Source organism: Citrus sinensis, chromosome 8 (genome assembly GCF_022201045.2).
Source record: "Citrus sinensis cultivar Valencia sweet orange chromosome 8, DVS_A1.0, whole genome shotgun sequence".
NCBI lineage: Eukaryota > Viridiplantae > Streptophyta > Magnoliopsida > Sapindales > Rutaceae > Citrus > Citrus sinensis.
Genome location: NC_068563.1, coordinates 2,657,995 through 2,674,558, shown reverse-complemented (window position 1 = coordinate 2,674,558; position 16,564 = coordinate 2,657,995). Strand labels below are relative to the sequence as shown.

General features: G+C 37.0%; 3 protein-coding genes across 4 annotated transcripts; all 3 read right to left on the bottom strand.

Moving 5' to 3' along the window:
- Window positions 1-234: 234 nt before the first annotated feature.
- LOC102609596 (D-3-phosphoglycerate dehydrogenase 1, chloroplastic) lies at window positions 235-3,305 on the bottom strand. The gene is made up of 5 exons (XM_006486948.4): window positions 2,553-3,305; window positions 1,723-2,099; window positions 1,537-1,647; window positions 1,334-1,429; window positions 235-1,158 (listed from the first exon to the last, which is right to left on the bottom strand). Exons 1-5 carry the CDS (start codon window positions 3,097-3,099, stop codon window positions 487-489), a joined length of 1,803 nt encoding a protein of 600 aa, XP_006487011.2. The 5' UTR covers window positions 3,100-3,305; the 3' UTR covers window positions 235-486.
- A 5,292-nt stretch (window positions 3,306-8,597) lies between these two features.
- LOC102609328 (probable carbohydrate esterase At4g34215) lies at window positions 8,598-10,154 on the bottom strand. Of its 2 annotated transcripts, none has more exons than XM_025102121.2 (2): window positions 9,503-10,154; window positions 8,598-9,148 (listed from the first exon to the last, which is right to left on the bottom strand). In XM_025102121.2, the coding sequence occupies exons 1-2, from the start codon at window positions 10,061-10,063 to the stop codon at window positions 8,948-8,950; spliced, it is 762 nt and encodes a 253-aa protein (XP_024957889.2). In that variant the 5' UTR covers window positions 10,064-10,154; the 3' UTR covers window positions 8,598-8,947. The 2 variants fall into 2 exon arrangements, with proteins under 2 accessions (XP_024957889.2, XP_006487010.2); XM_006486947.4 differs by having other exon boundaries at window positions 9,509-10,147.
- A 1,249-nt stretch (window positions 10,155-11,403) lies between these two features.
- On the bottom strand, window positions 11,404-16,130 carry LOC102609038 (receptor protein kinase-like protein At4g34220). Its single transcript, XM_006486946.4, has 2 exons — window positions 14,026-16,130; window positions 11,404-12,321 (listed from the first exon to the last, which is right to left on the bottom strand). Exons 1-2 carry the CDS (start codon window positions 15,725-15,727, stop codon window positions 11,645-11,647), a joined length of 2,379 nt encoding a protein of 792 aa, XP_006487009.2. The 5' UTR covers window positions 15,728-16,130; the 3' UTR covers window positions 11,404-11,644.
- Between the last annotated feature and the right edge of the window lie 434 nt (window positions 16,131-16,564).

Here is a 16,564-nt window from a genome sequence, read left to right as displayed (position 1 = left end):
CAAATCTTTTATTTTTTTAGTTACATTTTTTTTTAATTTAAAAATCATAGCACCTTAGCACAAAAAAGAGGACTTCAATATCTTTGTGTCATCTTTTGGCGAGCTTTAATCACGAGCAACCGAACTTAATTCCACATGTGATGTACGGTAATAAAATTGCTTCAGTTTTTTCCCGAGGGTTTTGTGAGAGTCAGTAAGCCTGAGAACCAATCATCCATGAAAGGAATCAAGAAATAAGCAGACTAAAGAAAACTTCAATTTAAGATGATAACAACTCGATTAAAGCACACAACAAACCCTTCTTCGCAAAGCACAATTAATTATTCATTTATCTTTCCTAAAACTGCCAGCCTAACAAAGAACAGTAAAATGAAAGTCCTAAGAATCGTGCACTACAATGCGGTAAAGACACCAATTTCTCTCTCTCCGAGGACGGAAAAAACAATAGCGTAAAATATTTGGATGTGGTGGTGACGCTGAGACACATTACAACTTAAGGAAAACAAACTCTTCTATGGCGGGAACATCGCCAATCTTTTTCAAAGTTTCTTTGCGGGGTTGTTCATCCACTCCAATTGCCATCACTGCATGCTTCCGGGGAGCAACCCTTCCAACACTCATGAAACTGACATTCACATTCTCACTTCCCAAAATACTTCCCACTGTGCCGATCATACCCGGCTGATCAACCTGTCTGCAGAGTATGATGCTGCCTTCCAAACTCACATCCACCTCAAAAGATCCTACCTTTGTCAAATGTGGAACTCCATCCTTCACTCGTCCCTCGACCTTGATCTCCCCAGACTCGGATATGGCACTGGCAAATTTTGATTCCACATTGGCAATCTGAACCTGGATGAATTCGAGTGGACTCTCAGGTGAACCATCTAGGAGAATTCGTTCTTCAGTTAACCGGAGGCCTCTCTGTTTGGCTGTGTAATCAGCATTAACTAAGTTCACAAAAACATCGGATATGGGCTCAATCAGACCCTTGGTGATCATGGCACGGAGCAATCTTGTGTCAAGGTCATCTGGGGCCCTCGAAGAAGCATACGACACTTTCACGGTTTTCACACCACTTCCTCCTGCTACCAGTTGGACAGCAAGCCGACCAAGTTTCTCAGCCAGTTCAACAAATGGTTTCAACTCTGTAAGGACCTGCAATTGAGAATAATGACAAGAAGTGAAAACTTATTCACCTTCAATCTTTTCTCCATCTTGCTAAGGCAGCCATTATTTGGATGTTGTTGAATAAAGGCTTTTTATTTGAGCTATGTTATCTCATCTGAACACTAAGATCAGGGAGAGTAAAACTGAGAACATAAGATAATACCTCAGCAGGAACCATTGGTGCATTAACTGCAGTGGCAGCAAGCTCTCCCTTCAAGGCTCCAACAACAGCCTCAGCAATTTCAATAGCAACTCCTTCCTGAAACCAAACCAAGCGATGCATGGTTAGATAACACTAAACACAGTTATAAAAATAAAATTAATACAAAAAAGGGCAGCATGCATCAAACTGATTATTAAACACACCTGAGCCTCCATTGTACTAGCACCAAGATGTGGAGTCACAGTAACCCTCTCATGCTGTACCAGCTTACTATCTGCTGGTGGTGGCTCCTCTGTGAAAACATCAAGAGCCGCCTGAAAAGAAGAGAAGCATCATTCACTCTTCTTGACAGCAAATACATTCATACTTCAAATTATGAGGAGGCTCACCTGAGCAACACGTCCAGAGTCCAGGGCTCTCACCAGAGCTTCTTCATCAATCACTCCTCCACGAGCAACATTAATAATTCTAACACCCTTCTTCATTTTTCCAAAAGTTTCATCATTGAGCACCTTTGAAGTAGCAGGCGTAAGAGGCATATGCAAAGAGATGAAATCTGCAGTCGCTATTGCTTCATCAAAGCTCACAAGGTCCACACCGATAGCACGAGCACGATCAGCTGGTGCATACGGATCATGTGCAATGACATGCATACCCAGACCCTTGGCACGACGAGCAACTTCTGATCCAACCTTTCCGAATCCCAATACAGCAAGTGTTTTACCCACAAGGGAGACACCCACATATTTGTTCCTTTGCCACTTTCCTAGAAATTAAAAAAAGATAAAAATAAAAGAACATTTCAAGAAACCAAACCTCCTTACACCAAAGTAGTAAACTATAACTCTACATTTTGTACTATCCTAATCGCAGATATGTTAGATACAGATGCTGTGAATTTACAGTTGCTGCATAAAGATCCCACCAGATCTCACAGTGTACTATAAGTTCCCATCAAGTCAATAAAGATGAGATAAAAAATAAAAACAATTTTTTTTCATTGTTTCGAGATTCTAAATCGGTTTTTCAGATTCTATTGGAACTTGTTAAGACTTTTGCTAATTATCACTCAAACACGACAATACATTTTACTTAAAAATTGCGCCTTTTCTTACTTTATAAACCCAAAGTTGGTCATTTAGCTTTTTAAATCTCCAACACGTTCGATATAATGCGGCAAAGAAACTCAAAAAGAAAACAATAAGCTATAAAAGCTCACCAGCCTTAACAGAGGCATCAGCCTGGGCGACATTTCTAGCCATGGCAGCCAAAAGCGCGATCCCATGCTCAGCAGCCGCAACGGTATTCGCCGTCGGCGCGTTCACAACCAAGCAACCAAACTCAGTAGCCGCAGCCAGATCCACATTATCAATACCAACACCGGCTCTCCCAACGACCTTCAACCTTCCAGCTGACGACTCGAACACGTCGCGATTGACCTTCGTGCCGCTGCGCACGATCAGCGCGTCGCAGAGCGAGATCTTCGTGCAGAGCTCCTCTGGCGACAAGTTGTATGCGCAGTCCACGTTGGCGAACTCGTTGAGAAGATCCAAGCCGGCCTGTCCGAGCTTCTCGGCGATCAAAACGGTCGGTTTTGAGGAGATGCCGTCGGCGGCGGCGGATGCGATTATTACGAGCCGCGGCGGGGCCCGCTTGTGGTTGAAGGAGACGGAGAATAGAGGGGAAAGAGAGTGTTTGGAAGACAGTGATAGCTTGAGGGAAGGCTGACGGAGGGAGGCAGCGCAGGAGGCTGCTGACGTGGCCATTTTTCGGGGTGGTTAAAGCGGCGTCGTATGGGGAGAGGGAGTGCAGTGGAGCGAGAGCGGGAGAGATGTATGGAGAAATATGAATTTATAATAGTGGCGTGTTTGGATGGTTGGTGAGATGGTGAGTGAGGCAGCAAACGAACGAGGGTTTTGTTCAGGTGTTGGTGTGAACCAGACACTGAAATCAGGGTTTATGCAAGCGTGTGTTGTGTTTTGCGCGTGGTTGTGGAGGTGGTAAAGCCTCATTTGCTCTGTTTTTTCATCTTGTTTTAGCAAAGTTGGTTTTGGTTTCCTTAATTATTAAAAAAAAAAAAGTTTTCGTTTGGTCGTGTATATTTTAGAATTTGTAATTTTTGACATTCTAATCTTAATCTAGAATAGTTTCTTTAAAATTTTTTTTATCTAAGCTAAAAACGTAATATTTACATTATTTGAATGATCAGTTCATTTATTTTTCCTATATATTTTTATATATGTTAACGTTTGAACTCATTCATTTTTACATATTTAATCATTTTTTAAAAATATTTTATTTGTAATTTTCATCATACAAGAGTTTCATGATAAATTTTATATATTTCACACTAAATAAAACTTTCACATCAATCATGGAATCATGATGGCACTAGGGCATAAATCTAAGTCTTGCATTATCAACATATCATTTGTTATATAACTAAGATGTTTTTGTTAACCGAAAAAATAATCTAGTTGATATAACTTCATGTAACGAAAGTAAAAGTTCAAGATAGGAGTTACATTTTATTAAGGAGTGTTTTTTTCAAGGAATTCATTAAATTTAAGAGATTACTAATTATTGGAACATTACACAATATGAGATTCCCTTTTAGTAATTGCCGCCATCTTATTATAACCTCACCAAATGAATAGTTCACATGCACCACACGTCTTTTGCCTCCTCTGTCAAGCAAGACTTATAAGTCAACAATATGTCGTCTCTCCATATAATTCCTCTATTGCGAATACAAGATCTCTTTTATTTAAAGGACTAGGTACAGCGTCTCCCAAATTAAAAAATGATCCCAAGGTTATAGCCTCTAGTGTAGAATCCCTCTATTGATCCAATGACCTTCACTCTTGTGAATGTTGGATCAACGAACCACCAAATAATCAAAACCACAAATGAAATATAAAGATTGAACACAGACATCAGCCTCTTCTCACATCAAAGCCTGACCGATAGACTAACAAAGAGAAGACAGGAGTCGTGCATAAGTTGCGACATCTCCCTAGAAGGGATGACAAAGATGCGCCTTTATTATTTCTTTTATGTGCTTGTTGCTTCACATTTTATTTAGGATATGAAACAAAATAATTATAATGTGTTTGTGCGTGCATTCATTTAGTGTAATTTTATTTATGTGATTCATTATACTCTTGTCCTACAAAAATTTTCTAAAATCTTTACATGTTTGTCTAATAATTTATTAAAGCCCAAAATTTTTAATCTGGATAAACCAACAAAAAAAAAAGTAATTCACATTTGCCTTTCAGCGCAAAAGACCAAATTAACCGGATTATCTAATTCATTTAACATTTAATTAAATATAGCAAATAATTGAAAAATATACTTCATTATTTTATGTTAAATTTATCCACCCTAAACAATATAAAGATTAATTAAATGTAAGAATATATATATATATATATATATATATATATATATATATTTGATTGTAGTATTAATCTCTTAAGTTATTAAAAAAATAAAATATACATTTTAATACAGTATATTTTACCTGCAATGTATTAAACTATGTAGTTTTTTTAATCTTTCATCTTATTCCTTATTTTAATAATTTAAGAAATTACTTTTTAATTATTATTTATATATATAGAGAGAGACTATAATATAATATATTTTATAAATAATATATTACATATATTTTTAATTTTTAATGTATCTTTATTTTTAACCTAGCTAAAAATCACTATTTCAAATCTCAATCGTACACATAAGCTATGGGTGGTTAGATGTATTTAATTATACCGGAAGCAATTTTTTAATACGTGATTAGGTCAAAAGGTTGGTGGCTTTGGTGGGAGAAAGGAAATCACTCGCTGTCGACGCTGCTTGTATTCGCGTGAACTACACTTTCTAGCACATGAAGATCTCAGTATGACAGTATCAAAGGATCTAGGATCCACACTTGTGGGACCCAAAACGGCATATGCGGTTGGGGTTGGTAGGTAAAGAGTTGGGGGGAATTATCACGTACCCCTCCCCATGTTTTGTGGTATTTCAATTAAATTAATGGCGTATTCAGAAAATGCACCAACCTCCCTCCTCAGCGGTTGAACATAACATTAGACCAAATTCATAGGGCAAAAGGGTGTATCAATCATTTTACATTCTACAAACAAAATAAAATTTGAAATTATCAATTTATGGATTTTACTAATTAAGATAACCCCTCATTAATTAATCAAGTGATAAATCACTTTTCAATAAATTTTCATTTTCCTTTCCATCATCTTAGTTACAAATCACAATTTAAATAGAATTCAATGAATTTTTAGTTGTAAACGCATTACCATTGACCCAAAAAAAAAACAAAAATCCTGTTGAGTCAGAGAGGGGAGTTAAGTGCCAATCTCTGAATTCCTGCCATTTAAGTAATAAATCATGAAACCGTGGGGAAGGTCAGTGACAATACCCCAGAGTTCAAAAAGATTGCTTTGCCTTTGTTTTATCGAGGAATTTCAAGGGAAAAGTAATAATTTCTGAAAAGACATTTGTTGTAGTGCTAATCAAACTTTATTAAACACTATTTTTTTTTATTAAGTAAGCTTAATAAAGAATTAATATTTTTTAATATTAGATATTTCTCATTGTCAAAAATGCTCCTCCACTTGTCCGCCCGCCGGCTGGCTCAACGAGAAGAAAAACAGACACCAGGATAATTAATGGACGTGAAAAGTTGGTTCGTATGGACTGGGGAATGATGCGGGTGATTACTGAGAGCACGCATCAATCAATACGATCTTGGCCGAAAAAGGCAAAACTGTCCCTACCTTTTTGGTGATTCTCATGCTAGCAGCCATGGGATAGACATTATTTGCAGGCAGACCTTGGCTCACTAAGCGGCCATTTCCTTCATTGAATTCTATAATCTTTACAGTAATATTATTATTCCTATAAAGTCGTTTAATTTTTATTTTTTTCTAAGTTTATTCTTGGGAAAATAAAATTGAATGGGAAATTTATAAAAATAAACTAAAAATTTTGGTAATTTTTAAAAATTAACCACCCTAAGTTTTTCTATCTTATCTAGCCATATAGTAATTTATGTACCTAAATGTTTCCAGATGTATCAATAAAATGCCTAACAAATCACATTCTCAACCAAAACTCACCACCCTTTACTCAGCAAATCATCAATTGGAAAACAAGAAATTAAGGTTAGTATTTGTTTTTAAACAATGTGTATTGTTATCTTTAAATTATTTAAAATTTACGTGGATATTTTAAGTAAAAATGAGTTAGGAGACGAATGTAGAAAATGTCAGACAAACCCTTGTTGCATATTAAGGTTTTGCGACAGGCTTATATCGCACAACTTCAATGTGCAACAAGTTCCTATCCCACGTGCGATAGGTGTCTATCCCATGTGTTACAGGTGCATGTCGCACATTTAGGCATTTTTTAAGTATTAATTTTTTAAATCTTTTCTTAATTATTTAGGTTTAATGGAGTCATTTGTTCTTCAAATGTGTTTTGATAAATCACGAGAAATTGACAAATGGTTTGTTATAGTCAAGATGTTCTACCCAACTCATACATTCACTACTTATGGATGTACTTGATGATGAAATGGTAAGAATTCTGTTACATATAAGTTCTAATTCGGTGAACAAGGGGTGTAACCCCATTTTTGTTACCAAATCTCCTAAAGTAACAAATTAAGAGCCTATTGAAGAAGAGAATAGTGTTACACTAGTGACTGCTGAAGAAGAGGTGTTACCACTGACGACATCACTAAAACAAGATTACTTTCCTTTCCAATACACCACTGTCAAAATTTTCATTATATACTCGATTCCCTTTTTAGACCAGATGGATTACACTTTGCCTACAACTTCTTGGCCATTGTATTTATGGCAAAATTTAAATTTTATTTGTTATTAACATTCATTAACCTCGAAATATAAATTAAAAACTATACATACATTATTGTGTTTTTGAGCGACAGGCGCCTGTTGCACGAGAGACAAGCGCATGTTGCACAAGAGACAAACTTAAAAAAACATAGTTGATGTGTCTTTGAGCAGTGGGTACTTGTTGCTTGTGCAACAGACACCCTATCGTTTACAAACACAGCAATGTTATCACTGCCTATTTATGCGACAGGCTCCTGTCACACAATAACAAAGTGAGTATTTTGGTGTAACAGGTGTCTACCGTCGAAAACAATTGTTGTGTTTTTCCATTTGTGCGACAATGTCCCTAAGGCACCATCAACCTTAATCTATAAAAAATGAGACAAATAAAGTTTAAGAGGCATTTTATCAAACATCTAACATGCCACTTGTAATATAGAAACTTGACACAAAATAATATTCACCAAATGCTCATCTATCATGAAATATACATAAATATGAAACTCAACTACAAACAAATTGATGGTTCAATATTATGGAAAAGAAAAAGTTCCTTACTTTAATGTCAAAATCTTGAGATGCAACCGTCCAATCACAAAAAAAAAAAAAAAAAACCACTGTCCAATTGTCGAAAATGTAGCTGCATCCTGCTTGCCGAAATTGATGCTACCATCAAAAGTCTATTGAGTCACCATCGATTTTGCAGGAAAAGCAATAATGAAAGAGGATGATCAAGTTGCCGCGAGTTTTGGGAGATAAGAGAAAGTGAGTTGTTCGTTTCAAAGCCAATGGTTGTTTAGTCCAAAAATTAGGGTGGCTATTTGTGAAAATACCTAAAGTTTTAGGTTATTTTTATAAATTTCACAAATTGAATCGAGAGAAAATTATTTAATGACAAATAAATTTCAGAGATCAATTTATATGGAAGATCTATTTTGATATTAGTTGTAAGAACTCAATGAGGCAAATAAATGTCTCAAGTGGAGCTATGAGGTTATATTTGGAAGACAAGATTAGATTGAATTAATTTTTAATATTAGATTGGATTAAATTAGATTGAAATAAACTGGATTATTATGTTTTACTTGGTGTAATGTCGAACAACACTACAACAATGTTATCTTATGTTTGATATTTTATAAGATTGGATAATAAAAATGATAATAATTAGTATAGAAAGTGAAATAAATCATGCTTAGATTTTGACAATGACTTTTGAACAAAGTTTTACTATCTATAAATGAAATCAATTTGAAAAAAAAAAACAAAAAAACAAAGCTAGCCACTAATTCAATAATATTTTACATTTCAATATTTAACCACCTGGCATAAACATTATTTACACTACACAACATTATTATAAATCTCAACAACAATTCAATCTAAATAAGATATAGTTTATCATGTAATATATTTAATTACATAAATATAAATGAGTATAAAGTATTAGATACATTAATAATGTTACTAACAAAATTATATTGAGTATCATTTGTAACCAATATTTTATAGTCACCCACAATCCAAATCTAATGTATATGATTAGTTACCAATAAATTAAAAAAATATATGATTAGTAATCCAAGAGCTCATATATGATCGTCATAGCTTAGCTCCTCGCAAACTTATTAAATGCTTTGGTCTAGGCACATTTGTTATTGAAAATTTCCCAAACAGAGTAGATTAGCTTACCAATTAGAGTCAACGCCTCCAAACATTTGTAAGATTAATCTGATCCAGCAAAATGCTTCAAGTACGCCTCGGCCAGCATGTGACCTAACTTAACCTGAGCTTCCGTGGTAAGGTGGAGGTGATCTTCTTTGAGATGCAATCCCTTGGCATCGACACACACAACATTTTGAAGATTGATCCCCAGTTGCGCTTCCCTTACTTTCTCTTTGTACTTGTCTCCTGAAGCAAGCGCTACCTGCACAACTTTTCCCCATTCAATCAACAAACAAAAACAAATGTATTTCTATGATTGAAACGAAATGTACCTGAAGGCTGAAGTAATATGGCTGGTCATAGGTAAATAAGGCCATAGACCCTATTTCTGGGTATACGAATTTTGATTGACCCTATACTGGGTGTTTCTTAAATCAAAATAACTTAAAAGTGATTTAGTATATTATATACTAAAGACATTTTGGTCTAAATTTAATGCGTTATATACATTGATAGATATTGCAAAATTAACACATTTAATAATGGATACTTCTTCATTGAACTAACTATATATGTGTATTATTTGATAGCAGATTATAAAATTAGAAAACCTCACAGTGACCTGAATTATAGGGAGTGAAGGCAACTCAAGATCTTCCCTGACATTACTAATGAATGCCTCCATGTTCTGCTGGTAAGCCTCGGCATCGTGATCCGTCGACGCGTCACTCTCCCCTTGGTACCACAACAAAGCCTTAATCCCTCCGCCGCTCTTGTTCACACTCTCTTTACTCCTCGCCACCATACTCTCGTACAACTCCTCTCCACGGGCCCACTCTTTGATGGCGGTTCCCCCCACCGCACACGGCACCAGCCCCACTCGCTCCCCCTCCGCACGCGCAACGACCGCATTGGCGAAAGACATCCCGGGCCCCACGCCGCAGGCCTTCTTGGTGTCGATGTCCGCGTGGAGAGGCTCACGCGCCGGCTCCCAGTGGAGCTTGGAGCTGAAGCGGAGAATGGAGGGATGAGGTTGGCACTCGTGCGGGACTACCCCGTCCCAGTGGTGGTGCTTCGTTACACCGCCTCGGCCTGCCATGTTGCTCTGCCCAGATAGGATGAAAATCTGGGTCGGGTTTTGGATGTCCGATTTCTGGCCTGGGTTGGGAGCTTCCATATTTTACTTTTGGTGATCGAAAACAAGGCGTAACGTGAAGCAGCGTTGACCGGTAGTTGGTTGAAGCCTTTTAACGGGTAAGTTTCTTTGCTTCAATTCTACGGAATCCAATCACAACTGCAAAAATAATTGTGAACGGCGGACTGTGGACCCCAAGATGTAATCCTATATTTGGCCCATATTAAAAGCCCAAGTTGAGTCCAATTCCTCTGTGAAGATGGGCTTAGTCTCATTTCCTTATCATCATTTGCTCTGCTCACATAGCATAAGAATTCAACCAAGAATTTTCATCTGTGAATCCTATGAATTTTCAGTATGTCTAAAGCACCAAGTAAATCATACAACTTAATAACACTATCTGTTTATGTTTTAAAAAAAATAAAAATAAAAAAGGACTTTTTTCACAAATCAATAATTAACTTAAATGAAAATGCACACGTATAAAATATTCTTTTCAACTTTTTCGAAGTTTCAACTTAGGTAGAACGATGATCATAAAAATTGATAATTTTAAAATTAACTAATCCTAGTATTAAAACACCTTGTGGGAGTTAAATGGAAGATTCTATTGGAGTCGGTTTTTCAATTTTTAATTAAAAATTAAAAGTTTAGAAAAGATTTAGTGTACAACAATAACCAACTAACGAATTTAAATCCTCTCCTAATCTCACTAACTGATGAGTTTAGTAACTAATGTCATGAAGTAGTTAAGAAATTAATCTCAACCACACAATGGTGTAGTAGCCATATGTCATTGAATCCTCTAAACCTTAAAAGAAAAATTACATTAATGTTTAATTAACCTATCTACTCCTATGATAAAGCTAACCCCAACTACACCATCCTCAGATTTAAGAAAGACTAACTTATACATGGTTTATTTTATAATAAAGAGACATAGAGAAAGCATAAAGAAATTCGCCGTCTCTTTCTCTATCCATCCTCTACCATTTTCTTCATTATTTCTCTCGATTTTCTCTCAACTTTCTTTACTCTTAGCATTTTTTATAATAAAATAGAGCCATGCAACAAGACAAAAGAATGGTCAAGAAGACAATTGTCACTTCACCAAACTCGAAGAGTCTCCGAGAACATTTCTTTGGCAATTAATTAAAAACAAAGCCCTACTTTAACATTTATTTCTCCTAATATTTTTTTTATCTTAACCACCAGATATTCTGGAGAGGGTTCCAATTATAGAAGACACCTTTAAACATGTACCACAACTCAAATTAGAAGTTCTCGCTCGAACCGAGAGGCACATGTTCTCCCAACAAAGACGACTTCCCTGCAACTCGAACTGGAGAGCAAACTTAGTCAAGCCACTTGAGGAGACTCTATTGTCAATGAAGCCAACACTTTTTTAGTTATTTCTCCTAATATTTAATATACATAACAATGACATTTCATTAATCATTCAAACCATACAGCAATTAACTTCTCATTCTCAATTATCAACATATGTTGCATTTCTCTCTCCCGGCTTTTTATGCAACATGCAAGTCAACAAAACTAAAGATACCAAAACCACTTTAATCCAACAAAATACACTTTACTGGGACCCAAACACATCATTAGCAATTAGCATGGGATTATCTTTTCCAGGATTTGAGCTGCTTCTTTCATGGAAGGTCTCTTTTGCGGCACAAAAGATGCACAACGGAACCCTAACTTAAAACAAGTCAACATGGCATCCTCCCTGCTCTCCACGTCACCCCTAATAGTCACGTCAGCCATCCTCAAAACCCTAAGCTTCTCCTCCGAAGCTGAATTAACAGTACCGTATTGATCCAACTCCCGTTCTGATAAAACTCTCCCTGTTAGAAGCTCAAGCAAAACAATCCCAAACGAATACACATCCCACTTAGGGCTTGGCTTGAGGGTCTTTAACAACTCTGGCGCCTGGTAAAGCGACATCGAGGCCCCGGATGACCCGGCGGGGGCATACGGGCTCGAACTAGTAGTTGCATGTTGGTCTTGATGAGGGGTGGACTTTTGACTGCCGAAAAGCCGGGATGATGAATTGCTTTCTTTGTAGCTCGTGTTGTTGCTGAAGCGAATGTTGGTGGAAACAAGGCTATCTAAACCAAAATCGCCTATCACGGGTTCCATTTCTGAGTTTAAGAGAATGTTACTGGGTTTAATGTTGCCATGTACGTGTTTCTTCTCGTGAATGTAGGCTAGCCCTCGAGCTACTCCTCTTGCTATCTTGAGCCTCACTTCGAGAGGTAGATGCAATGGCGACGAGCTTGGTTTCCCTGAAATTCAGAAATCAAAATTAGCATTGCATCACTATGCATGGTAGTGAAATGATAAAATAACTAGATAAATAACAGCTTAACAGATAGTAGTTTTTCAAATAATGTTACCTCATATGCTGGGTAAGTTAAAAATACGAAACTTTGTATATTTGAATATGACTAAGGGATTGAATTTCAAAAATTTTTTTTCTTAATTTGCTTTTTTCTAATTATGTCTGATTTTCAGATATTTATAGACAATTAGAAAAAAGTGAACTTATGTGACTTTTATCTAAATAAAAAAAAAAGTCTAAATAAAAAGTAAATACTGTATCCTAAAAATATTCCTATTAAATATAATTGTTTCCTAAACTTATTCGTTTTGATTTATAAAGACGTAAATGTCAAATAACTATATTTAAAATATTTTTAATTTATAAAAATAAAGAGTAATGATACAGTCACAAACTCTTGTACAAACTTATTTTGTACAAACTGACGTGGCATTAATTCATTGGTTGAATGAAAATATAAATTAATAAAAACAAATCATGTGGGCCAAATGATATTTAATTCAACCAATGAATTAATGTCACATCAGTTTGTACAAAATAAATTTGTACAAAAGTTTGTGGCTGTATCATTACTCAAAAATAAATAAGATACTACTTATATGAAAATATCAAAAGAACAAAAATAAATATACTATTTAAACATTTGTATTCCGACTCATTTACACTTCAGCCGAATTAAAACATATTCAAAAGAGTTTTAGTGTGTGTGTGTGTGTATGCTATGTATGATGTGGTCCATATGCCATAGGCATACGCCGCAACAGAAGACCTATCATGAACAAAAATTTTCCGCCACCAATTTTGAGAATTGGTGCACATAGAATAAAGGTAAATCATCATATCATATTTTATCTGAAATAATATAAAAATTACAAAATTTATTTGTTTGTTTAATAGGATAAAATATGGTCGGTGTAATCGTATTTCAATTTATTTTAACCAAACAAATCTAAAATTATCTCAAAACAAAACATATACCACAGCCACAAGCAAAAGTTAACACGGGCCCGAGAAGCTGTCTGCTCAGATAAAAAAAAATAGACGTGGATTTCAAAAATCTGTGACCCAGACCCAGACCCAGACAGCCACTCAGCGGCAGCGCTCTCCTCGCGAAAACGACATACACTTGTGACGTATTATGCGTTTTCTATGGATTTCCCTCTTTATTGAGTCTTACTACCGTGCTTCACGGGGCTACAAGACTTTAGCTACAAGGCGCCTAATCAAACGTTTTGACTCATCAAGCCCACGAACTGAAGCAATCTAACGGTGTTATATCTCTGAAAGTACTAGAAAAGATTACTGCATTAACCTACTAAGCACATAGATCAGGTATCAAATCATGTTCTTTGGATAATAGCAAATTTAGATCTAAAAATTTCACTGATAAAAAGCGTCAGAAAAAAATTAATTAATTATATAAAACGCAATTTATTAAATTTTATGCCTATATTTAATTTATAAAACTTTTTGACTCCGTGACTGAATGACTGCAGAAACGAATCCAGACGATGGAGTGGTATATGTTAGCAAAAAGGACCAAGTAATGCTAACGTGTACCAAAAGGATGTATTATAGTAAAAAAGAGATGAAATTTGCTAGCATGCGCTGCAGAAGAGAAACCGGGAGCAGAAAGGTGAAAACTTACTGAAACTGAAGCTAGCAAGGCAGCCATTGGAGACGTAGTCATGGATAAGAAGCTTCTCTTCATCTTCCCAGTAAAACCCACGAAGCTTAACCAAATTGGGATGCTTTAGTTTAGCAATGGCCTTCACTTGGCTCTCCAAATCCTTGAGTCTCTCAAAACAAGTCTCCCCAATTCTTCTCACAGCTAAAGTAGTTCCATCTGCCAGCACGGCTTTGTACACAATGCTGGAGCTGCTCGTGCCCAGAATGTAAGCCGATGCTTTGAACAATGTCTCCACTTCCAGCTCTGTCTCCCCATCAACTGTCACCAACGTGCCTGAAGCTCCCCTTTTGCTCTCTTGCTGCTGAACAACATTCGCATGATCTTCGTATTCGTTGTTGCCGCCGTCTTGGTCACTATCAGAGCTTGTGTTAGCATCCGATGTCTCCTCTCCTTTTATCATTTTCAAGCACGACCATGTTGCATGTTCTGTTTTTGTCACTGTGGTGACTGCTTCAACTGGCTGTTTCTTCTCTGGCTTTGCTGATGAGCTTGTATCCATTACTGATTTGTCTAGAGCTTTGCGCTTCTTGAGTTGATAAACGTAAAAGACGATGAAAGCAAGAAGGCCTATACCTGCTAAATCCGCCACAGCAATGGCCGCTATAGTGCCTGGTTTTAGCCCAGGTCTTTGATTTTGTGCCCCAGTTGCTGCTGCTGGGGATGAGTTTGTGACTGGGACCGAGTCTATTGACTTTGGAATCACAGCAATAGCTGGCGACGTAGTGGTTGAAACATTTGGTGGTGTTGATAGAGTTGAAGGTATTGAACAAAGATTCTTTAACGGCTTCCCACAAAGCTCAACGTTTCCTGAAAACGACTCCATTCTTTGATTAACCAACGGCAAAGCCCCTGGTATAGCTCCAGTTAAGTTGTTGAATGACAAATCGATGGTGACATTTTGTGGGATTCTTTTGGCAAATTCCGGAGATATCGAACCTGAGATCTTGTTGTAAGATAAGTTCAAGTACCGCAAATTGCCACCACCAAAATCTAAAGGAAGCGACCCGTTAAAAAGGTTGGACGAGAGGTCCAAAACCTCAACTGAAGTGAACCCGCTAGGGATGCTACCAGAAAAATAATTACTCCTCAGGGAAACAACTGTTAGGCTCTTTACGGCTGTCAAATTTCTAGGCACTTTCCCAGCTAATGCATTAACGGAAAGATTCAAGAGCTGCAGGCGGGGTATTTGACCAATAAGGTCTGGTAGCTCACCGGAGATGGCATTGTTAGAGAGAGACAGCACCTGTAGCTCAGTGGCACTGAAGATTGAGAGTGGGAGTGACCCGTTGAAGAAGTTGTTGGAGAGATCGAGATGGCGAAGGTGTTGAATGAGGCCTAAATCTTTGGTGACCGAGCCTAGAAGCTGGCTGTTGGGGAGGATCAAGCTGATGACTCTGAACATGTCTGGTGACCCTGGGATGGTGGTGGCGTCAATTTGTGTGCATGTGACTCCAGTCCATGAACATGGAGTTGCATCGTCGTAGTTCCAGTTTTGCAAGACTGATAAAGGGTCGCTGAGGATTGAGTATTTGAAGGAAAGTAAAAGAACGCCATCTGTGTTAAGACCAAATGAAGGAACTAGATGAAGAAAAACGAAAGCAAAGAGAATGAAACCCATTGTTCCCTTAACTGACTGACGATTCTGCAACTTCCAGTACATAGTACCTACATATTCATAGTGGGGAAAGAGAGGAGAAGGGAGAGGGTGACCAAATCAATTGCAAGGTTGGAAGTTGTTCAGGTGACCAAAAGGAAGGCAAAAGCTAGAGCTAGAGCTAACTGACTCTTTTGTTAATGTGAAAGAGGCTGCAGCTGCACTGACTTTCCGTGGAGTTGTTGTAATGAATGAAGTGAGAGCTTAGAAGTGGTACTAGAAAAAGATAATTAATGAATATGGGGCGTCTGCAGGACGGTGAGTGCTGCCAATACTCACTTTACTTTTGGGGAGAAAAAAAAAAAAATACATAAAATTTGGAAGACAGAGCAGACAGGAATCTCATGTCTACTCTACTACAGTACTACAGGACACCCAAGTGAGTTGGAGCCCATCATCACATCCCCTCCAACAAGATCCAAGTTCAATCAGATCATTTTGTTTTTACTTTGATCCAATGGTTTTTGCTGGTCCCCCCCCCCCCCCCCCCGTTTTCACTTTTTACCGTAGGTGAAAAATTCTCAAGACATTGCTTACTAATAAGGTAGAAAATTTTCCTTCAAATATGTCAGAAAAGATTAGTTCATTTGAGTCTTGATATTTATATAACAGCTAATAATCCTTTAGTTAAATTAGATGATACCTCTTTTCTTTAATTTTAAGGTAGAGTGTTCGAGTCTTCTTAATAATTGTTGAGAGTTTATTTCATTAAAATTTTTATACTGGATTTCAGTAGCTACATGTAGAGATATAGAAGAAGGTGATTCATGTTTTACTACAACTTGGGGATAGCTCTAAGATCATTGCAGCTAAGGACCACAATGGGAGTGAAAAGGCCAAGAG

Bases quoted from the DNA above. Each gene is read 5' to 3' on its own strand.
- LOC102609328 (XM_025102121.2), bottom strand. From the start codon at position 10,063: ATGGAAGCTCCCAACCCAGGCCAGAAATCGGACATCCAAAACCCGACC. The intron at 9,149-9,502 runs GTGAGGTTTTCT...AAAGTTGTGCAG, and splicing joins TCCCTATAATTCAGGTCACT to GTAGCGCTTGCTTCAGGAGA.
- LOC102609038 (XM_006486946.4), bottom strand. From the start codon at position 15,727: ATGTACTGGAAGTTGCAGAATCGTCAGTCAGTTAAGGGAACAATGGGT. The intron at 12,322-14,025 runs GTAAGTTTTCAC...TCTGAATTTCAG, and splicing joins CCTTGCTAGCTTCAGTTTCA to GGAAACCAAGCTCGTCGCCA.
- LOC102609596 (XM_006486948.4), bottom strand. From the start codon at position 3,099: ATGGCCACGTCAGCAGCCTCCTGCGCTGCCTCCCTCCGTCAGCCTTCC. The intron at 1,648-1,722 runs GTGAGCCTCCTC...TCTTCTTTTCAG, and splicing joins ACTCTGGACGTGTTGCTCAG to GCGGCTCTTGATGTTTTCAC. The intron at 1,430-1,536 runs GTGTGTTTAATA...GTTTGGTTTCAG, and splicing joins CTAGTACAATGGAGGCTCAG to GAAGGAGTTGCTATTGAAAT.